At 45.6% G+C, this 8,828-nt stretch overlaps 1 protein-coding gene across 4 annotated transcripts in view; it reads left to right on the plus strand.

Moving 5' to 3' along the window:
• GAB3 (GRB2 associated binding protein 3) overlaps nt 1-4,932 on the plus strand; it is a 65,031-nt gene extending 60,099 nt beyond the window's left edge. For 3 of the 4 annotated variants that reach the window (XM_029997188.2, XM_029997189.2, XM_041119092.1), the window contains exons 8-10: nt 255-357; nt 1,605-1,718; nt 2,711-4,932. In XM_029997188.2, coding sequence (XP_029853048.1) covers nt 255-357; nt 1,605-1,718; nt 2,711-2,827 — 334 coding nt within the window. In that variant the 3' untranslated portion in view covers nt 2,828-4,932. Of the gene's footprint in view, nt 1-254; nt 358-1,604; nt 1,719-2,710 lie in introns of those variants that run through there. The other variant, XM_041119093.1, reaches the window with a different exon arrangement.
• The last annotated feature ends 3,896 nt before the right edge of the window (nt 4,933-8,828 follow it).

The raw sequence follows: 8,828 nt of genomic DNA on the forward strand, positions 1-8,828 counted from the left end.
TTTTATGCTTTCTGTCATACCTGACATGGCAAACTTTCATAAATCCCAGAAAAAAAAAAAAACAAACCAACAAAAACACTCATAGCAATATAGCACACTTTTTCTAGAACTAAGGAGTGGTTTTGGACATCCTCTCCATAAAGGCTGCAGCGTTAGTGTGAGTTTATTCACCATATGGACTGTGTCAGGCTTTGGCTTCATTTCAGAGCATCTGTAAGATGCTTCCTTAACCTCTCCTGTGTTTTTCTTCATAGCAATCGAATGAGCTTTATCTCACCAGAAAGAGACGGTATTAATTCAGCAAGAATATTTGCCAATTCAGTTTCCGGAGAAGAGGAAGAAAGTTACATTCATATGGTAATCTTCATTTTCACACAGCCATCCTTTGCTTTATTCTGCTCTGTCACATTGATGGAGAATGCAGAAGTTTGTTTTCTAAGAAAAAATGTTGAGGAGGTTTGTCCTTTGCCTTCTGTTTTTTAAAAAAATGATGAAATGGTTTTAAACCAAAGACACTGGGACCAATTTACGGAGAGATAAGGGAAGCCCTTCTTCTGCTCTGCAGAACTCAGCTGTTCGCCCACGAATGTTGCTGAGCAGTTCCAAGAGATCACAGGGATCAGCCATATTTACATGAGAACTCATTAAGGCAAAGGAAAATTAAATCTTTTCACCTTTTAAAAGTGTGCCCTGCAAAATCTCCTAGGAAATGACAGAAAGCCGTTAGTGCACTTCCTAAAGAAACACACCAAATATTGTGCAGAAACAGAACTCCCATTAAAGTCTCTTATTGCTTCTGCTTTGGCTGGTGGCACTAACCCCACTTCCCATCCCATGAAAGAAGAACATCTGGCTTTGTGGCTTCCTTTTCTTCATTCACTCTTTAGCCATATCTTGCAAAAGACCAGAATCTTGGTTTCCTTTGAATTTAGGTGGAAATGGATCTCAAATCGCTTGATCTGAGCCAATGTCTATAGATTTGGCTCCATAGCCAAAGCCCAATGGCAATAGCTATAGAAATATATTGCAAAACTGACCACAGTCTCCATGAACCATACTCTCAAATTTTAACCCACACCTCTATTAGATCAAAATCTGCTCAGAAGGGCAGTTCCAGTTGTAACTACTCCCCATTTGATTTCTCTAGTCAAATAAAACCTTCCATACATTTGTGGTCATCTGTGATTTTCCTGAGACTGATTTTCAGTTGCTAGGTTTGAACAGAATTATCACCATTTCTTCAAATTCATAGAATGATGATGGTTAAGAGGGCACCCCTGCAAATCTGAGCATTCCAAGGGCGTGGGTTGAGAAGCTGGGCACAAGTCCTTCCTGATAACATTGAATGAAAATCAGCCTGGTTTGCTTGTTTTGCCATAATTACCAGGAGAAAAAGGAGCTCAGTTTCTTTATGCCATCCCGCAATTAATCAGCGTTATCCTGTGGTTAGTCACCAAACACACCCTTGGCGTAGAAAATCATGTGGGTGCCAACCCTCCTCACTCGCGTTCTGCCAGATGAGTATCCCACCTCACAGCTGTAGTCCTGCTTCTTTTTAGGATTGTGTTTTAAGAGCATTAAAAGTTTCTCTTCTTTCCCGACAGGAACACAGACAGGCAACATCTCCATACAGTGGTGCTTTTCCATGGACAAGGAAATCTAACCTTGATTACTTAGCATTGGATTTTAATTCTGCTTCCCCATCCCCTGTACAGAAGGTATGAGTCATCTGAAAAACCCCACAGCCTCCTGTCTTTTTGTTTGCCGGGAGGAAAACAAGACCCAGAGTCACACTCTGCTAGGTGCCCTAAGTATCGTGTTTCCAGCTGACTGCATTTGTGGCAGGCTCAAGATTAATATAATAAAAGCACTATTAGGCTGATGACAAGGTGTCCTTAGCGTCACTCATAGGGATGCCATTAACACGAGCTCTGCAGAGGGCAGGAGACTGCCCTGGGATGTGCAGCCATGAGGGCTTGTGGGCAAGCTTGGTGCTTGCAGGATTTCTGCATGCTCTTTCATTTTCATCAAGTCTCCCCAAACCCCTTCCTGCTAGTTTTCCCCCAAATCTCTTTGCAGTAACAAGTTTACAGCCCACGATAAATTCACGGGTTAAAACTGTAACATCTCTCGTCACATGGCAAAATGTGCATCTTTATTCTTGCATCACCAAAAGCATTTCAATTTCCTTAGCAACACTGAAAAAATACATTCCTTGTTCCAAAGAGCTTATAACTTGCCCAGGTGGTGGGTAGGTACCACTGCAAAGCAACGAACTGTTGTTGGTTTGGGCCATTTTACATCCAGTGTACCTTTTTCCCCATCAGCTAATACTCCTGAGTGCAAAAGTCTCAAGACTCCTAAGCGTTCTTATTTAAACCCTCCCTGTAGTTAAAATGCAGTTAGGTTATCCCTGCAGCAGGGAAAAGAAGAATGAGAAGAGAATTATTATCTGCATAGAAATGGCCAGAACAGCACATTTCCCTCGCTCACTGTGCTGGGCTGAGTGACAGGGTGACAGATGGATAATTATAGCTAAAGCAGGCTGTAAAGCAATGCTTTTGTCAGCTGATGTCACTGTGAGCTTCAAGGTGAAGTGAAGCAATGAAGGAACAAGGGAAAGGGAAAACAGAAAATCAAGCCAAGTTTCACTAGCATCCCCTTTCAACCCTAAAATTAATACATTGGTTTTTTCCTCTCTCTCCCACAGAAACCTTTTCTCTCTGAGGAGCAAAGAGTGGACTATGTCCAGGTAGATGAACAGAAGACTCAAGCTTTACAGAACACTAAGCAGGAATGGACAGATGAGAGGCAATCGAAAGTCTAAAGGAAGAAGATTTGGGATCTGGAGGATTATTTTTTTTGCACTGGAACCACAATGTTAACGAAGCAGCTATCACAGTAGAGTTCAAAGGCAGAGAGAGTTGTAAGATGCTTACGGTCTGTAAAGGAACGGCATTCTTAATGGAAACCTTTGATTTCAACTGGAAATAGTATGCTGAATGAGTGAGTGGTTCACTGATGATTAAAGTAATGCATTACCCTTTTTACTGCCCTTACCAGTAAGCTACATGGTACCATTTTCTGGCATGATTCTGCAACAAGTCATACACTTAATGTTAACAAATCCACTACATGTTGCATTAATCTAGTTAGTCCTGCCTTCTCCCTCTGTTGCATAATTCCTAGTTGCTAAAGCTATTTTTTGATATTCCTACAAATACTGCGGGTGCTCAGAGTGCTTTTATGGCAGTGGGCATCTGACAGGTATTGGTGACTAATCAACTAAGGGCTAAAAATACTGAAACAATAAAAAGAACTTTTTGAATACGTAGTGCTTAAGCAAAGAGAATTTTGGAAAATATTTTTCCCCTGGGTTTAAAAGGTCCGACTCTGAGCTGATGCTGTCAGAAACTCGAAACAGGACTGTGTACCGATGGGACTGGAACGCGTGGTCTTTGACCCTCTGGATGACGGTCATCGTATTAGGCTTCTTCTCTCCATTGTGGCTCATACTTGTCGCCTTTCTGTCTGATTCCTACTGATGTTTTCTCCCCTATCTTGAGGAGTGTCTTCGGCACAGCACAGCACAGCTGCTCCTCTAGCAGGAGGCTGCAGGCACACAGCTCTTGGCTGGCCAAAAAATAGAAAGGGAAGCTGTGAGCCTGTTTCTGCAAGTCTTGGGAGAACTGGCAAAGGATCAAGAATGCTTTCATCTGAACTGCAGAAGAAATGCCATTGGAATTGCTGGTAGCAGTCGTCGAACTGATTGTTTCACTAGACCCCCCCCCCCCCCAAAAAAAAAGAGAATTAGGAAGTGCAGCGTGCTCCGAGAGAGGCTAGCAGGCTTGCCAAAATAAAACAACAATGCGCTTACGCGGCGTGAGGACCTCTGGGTTCAGGAAGCTTATCTACCTTGGGACTTGTTACAGGCACTATCTCAGGATCACATATGTGTATGGTTTGTAACATATTTAACTTTAAAAGCTTGGCTGCAATCTTTATTTTAAGGTGGCACACAACCACTTGAATCATGGAAGTATGCAGTCCCGCTGAGTGACCCACACTGGATTTGGTCTTGCAGGCTTTGCTCATGCAGGTAAGTCCCACTAGCCATGAGAGGTCTGATCCTGTCAGCAAGGACAGACAGCCAGGACCCTTACGAAAGGTTTCCTCTTTGACAGTGCCGAGCCACTGGACTCCCTTCACGTGCCTGTTGCTACCACATTGTATTACTGTAATCTGACATCCCAAAAATGCTGATTTACCAAACAGAGGTTGCAGAAATGTCATTGCAGAAACCACTGGCATTTCAAGGCTCCTACTTACTGTCCTCCGCGCACCCATTCTGCTTCAGCCATTTGGGCACTCTGGGAGGCTGAGAGACACGGCCGAGTCGCATGTCCTGCTGGGAGAGACAGGGTAGCTAGCAGAAACACCATTTTTCTCCTACCTCAAGAGAGCTGAAGTGCTTGCAAGTCTCGCTGCTTCTTTAGCGCAAATACAAAGCTGGGGATCTGTGGTGACCAGGCTCTTATTAGCTTACCCTGCGAGAACAACGAGGTTCACCAGCGCCTTTATTGACTCCGGGGCAAACCGGGCACCCAGGCCTGCGGGCGTAAAGTGTCCTGACTAGAGCTGCTTGGAAAACCGGGATTTATACTGCAGAGCGCTGACCTGCGGCTTCCTCCTACTCTGCTCCTCCCCCACCCACCAAAGCTCTAAAATGAAAGTTAATGCTCATAAAAGTTTTGAAAGGAATGCAGACATTTCCGTATAAATCTTGTCTGTCTGGTGTGAAATTTAGTTTGTTAAAACCCACTCGTTTTGTCCGAAAACTGATTTAGGAGAGCTCTGAGCAACCGTGCCCTGGGTGTGGTGTTGCTGCAGGGGAAGTGGGTTTGGGGAGAGGCGGTGGAGATCTGCGCCTCCCCAGAAGAGTTAGAGAGAGGTAAACAAGGAAGGGTCACAGTTACAGAGACGTTTGCCTTTCTGCTCGGAAGAACCGCCTTTCTTTCAAGGTGTACAGATAATAGATGTCACTGAAAGCTTTTGGTGTATGCTGCAGACTGAAAGAGTTAAAAGACCAGCGAAGACGGGTATTACAGTAGGGGACAGAAAACATCCACAAAGGGCAGGTAAAATTGTGCTATGCCGCCGCAGATCCCACGCTGCGGAGCGATGGCATGGCAGCTCTGATGCGGATTGCAATAGCATACAGATCGGCTCATGTTTGACTGGAGTGTTTCTTTTCATGCTGTCAGAAAATCTTCTGAAGCGGAAAAACACCGAGTTATTGGACACAACTGACTCTCTCGTTATTCTAGTTTATTTTAGAAATATTTAAACTTTGACAAACCTGGCTTAACAGATCATTCAGAAGTTTAGAAAAGAAAGAGCTCTTTTGGTATTTTTTTCCCCTTAAAAGGACATGAACATACAGCTTGGCGGGGACTGTCCTTAGATCAGCATGGCCCTCTTTCAACTTCTGCCTGTCCCCTGCTTGCCGTCGCCACTCTCTTATCTTGATCAAATGCTGCTCACGGGTTTCTAACTTTCACTTTTTAACTAAAAGCTATGTTTGGGGGTTTATTCAGTTTTTTTCATTTACGGTCTGTTTTTTTACCCGCTGCTCCAGGGTCCGTGACATGCATTCTTGTGTAAGCGCAACACACGAAACAGGAGCAATTAAAAAAATAGAAAAAAAAAAGTTTTAAAAGCAGAGCAGCCCTCCCCCGAGGCTTTTATTTTTTTTCTTGTAGTCAAATTCAACAATACTCTGAAGTGGGTAAAGAGGAGGAGGATGGTGGGAGGATGGCAAAGGCCAAATCTGCTGTGGCCACCCCATCATTAAGGATTTTGGTGTGAACGGGGCCGCAGCATCCCCGCGGTGGTACGCGACTGACGTACCTGTGGGCTGCCAACCGCGGCCGCCCAGGGCCAGCACCAGTGGAGCCTACTGGTGGGAGAGGAGGGATGTTACAGAGCAAAAAGGAGTCGCTGTCTAATTAAGTCTGTTCTTAAATACTGATCCCTTGGCCAAAGAGGAGAGAAAACCTGTGAAAGCACCTGAAGAGTCAGCTTTTGACAGCGTCACGTCTGAAAATGTAGCCCAGGCAAGAGCCCTTGGTTAGCACTGGCTCCGGGGCCAGCCAGGCGCGCTCCTGGTAGCGTCCTCTTTTTGCTGTGGGTCTGTTATGTTGTTATTTGTATGTATTTCTTTAAAAAGTATCATGAGAGCTGATGCAGAGAGAGGCTCTGCGCCTAAATGAGCGTGGGGAGGCCAGCGATCCCTTAGGAAACTTGTCTCCTGGGAGAACTGGCATTGCCCGGCTCCGGACTTGTGCCTTCTCCAGCACTGCTGGGGTTTCTCGTTTAAAATGGAGAGGAGCGCTAAATGAGCAGAGTAGTTTTTGCTTAATTGGAAACGTTGCTCTGTGGAGTTGCCAGATGAAGCTCCGTTGCAGGACGACACGGAAAACAAAACAAAACAAGCTAAATGGTTTCAGTCCTGTGGTTATTGTTAGGGCGCTCAGCTGGATTCCCCCCGCTGCTGGCACAGCCGGTGAGCGAGCCGGTGTGCCGGCACCCAGGCACGGGAGGGAGGAGATCAGAGGTGAGATGCACCTCTTTTACTGAAATTGTCTGTGGCTACTGAATACAAAAATAGCCTGTCTCAAACACCTGCTTGAAACACATCCGAAAGAATCGTAAAGAAATCAATCATCTGATCTAAACATTTTTCCTGGAGCGAGCAGGATTTCAGTACTTATTGGGAGTTAACACGCATTCCCGAGGTCTTTACTCAGTTTGGGTTTAATATGGCCTTATTCTGCAGTCTTTCAATGATCACGCATTTGAGCAAGGCATAGCAGGATCCAAGACTCGTTTGCTTTTTGGACTAAACTGTATTTTCCATTTGTAATTCCTTTATTACAGGAGGCAGCATTAAATTCCTAACCGGCAGATAGGAACACTTTACCGGAGAAATGTCAGCAGCCATTTAACTCGAGCCAGGTGTTTTCAACCAGCTCACTTTTGCCAATGGTAGCGCCCACTCGCCTCCGTATCACTAATTACATCATAGATGTAGATTTTGGAGTTGCGTTCACTTGAAGTGATTCAGTGGTTTAGTAATTCAAAGACCATCAGATGCTGTGATGAGAATGAAGCACAGGGCAATGCCTTTCCTTTGTTCCCCTGTTCCGCAAAACTTGCTCAGGTTTTAAAAAAAAAAAAAAAAAGCCACCAAAATAGCAGACTTTTGCCATGTCAAAGCCAGAATATTTTTTGTTCAAATAAAAATAAACTTTTGTCTTGTGCAAATGAAGCATTATACGTTTTTTGTATTTGTAAATCTGTGGGGAAGCATTAAACAGTCATCTCTGTTACGAAGGAGTAAGTCATTGATAGAGGGAAGGGGCTCGCCTTCCTGATGTTTCATTGTAATGTTTGTTGTATATATTTGCACATTAAACTGTGTATCTTTTTTCTAATAAATTAATATAAAATGTAGCTGTGATCTTTAGTTATTTTGATAAGCGAAGGTGCTCCTGGGGAAAACTTCCACATTTTTCATTTAACGCTTTTTCCGTTTTTTAAATCTCTTACTAGCCTGCGACTTGTTCATCTAAATTATTTGGATGCAAACAAATTTCATACACCTGTGATCAGGAAGATTATTTTGCAGGTGACGTCAGAAACAAAGAACGATGAAGTTGTGACCTGGGCTCTTGTCTGCATCCTCCTGGGACCCGGGTAAGTCGCAGCCCTCCGGCCCCAGCTCCTGCCGCTGCCGTACCCAAGGGGCAGGAAGGGGCCGCGCTTGCTGACCGGAGACGTAGACCGCAAGCACAAATTTGTTCAGCATGTGCTCTGGGCTTGCACACAAAGACTAGTTGTTATTTAACCTGATCCTTTAATTGCTCTGTGCTGAGGAGCGTGGCTGCTGTTAATGTAATTTCCACATGCGGCGAGCTGGGGACGTGGGATCCTTTCAACGTGCACGTCTCGGGATTTTGAAGATGAAACGAGGCAGTCCGTGGGAGCAGCGCTGAGCAAGCCTAGCTGCTAACAAGCAAAGTAGTTTGGGAAATCGTTTATTTATTGCTTCGGGCAAGTGTCACTTTGGGATCCGCGCGCTTTGTAATCCTGGCTGGATACCCACCGTGGTGAACCGAGGGACTCGTAGTGCTTAGAGAGCCATTGATGGAAACTCGGCTGCACGACTCAAGAAGCACAGACGCGTGTAATTTAGATAAGCCGACGCCTGGGGGCTCGATACAAGGGAACTGCGTGACATTTTGTGTTGGGTCTTACAGGCAGGGCAGGTCGGATAAATGAAAGGTCAGATAAAGTCTGACTGCCGGTTCGCAGGCTGCTTCCACGTCCCATCTCCGGCAGAGATGGGAACGGCCCTTTCGGCAGGGAGTACTCCCCGTCTCCGGCACCAGCTCCCAGACCCTCAGAGGGAAGCAAGCCGTGCCAAAGCCACCGCCGTCCCTGCCGCGATGGCCCGGCACGTCCCCTCCGCGCGGTTCTTCCCAGGGCAGCACAGGCGCTTGTCACGGAGGGTCCCGGCACCCAGAGCATCCCCGCGGGCAGGGAAAGCCCGGCCGGCGGGATGCAACGCCCTCGGAGCTTGCGATCGAGGAATTGGGTTCTGCGAGTAAACGGTGCTGAAACGAAGCAGTGCGAGGCTGCGCAAAAGTCAGGAAGCTCTCAGACTTCTCACGCCTCTGTGCAAAGTACTTTGGTGATTAGATAATACTAATAAGGGGGAAAAAACCTGATAGCAAAAAGTATGACTGTAAGCACTTGGTAAAGGT

The sequence above is a fragment of the Aquila chrysaetos genome, chromosome 21, assembly GCF_900496995.4.
Source record: "Aquila chrysaetos chrysaetos chromosome 21, bAquChr1.4, whole genome shotgun sequence".
Lineage (NCBI taxonomy): Eukaryota > Metazoa > Chordata > Aves > Accipitriformes > Accipitridae > Aquila > Aquila chrysaetos.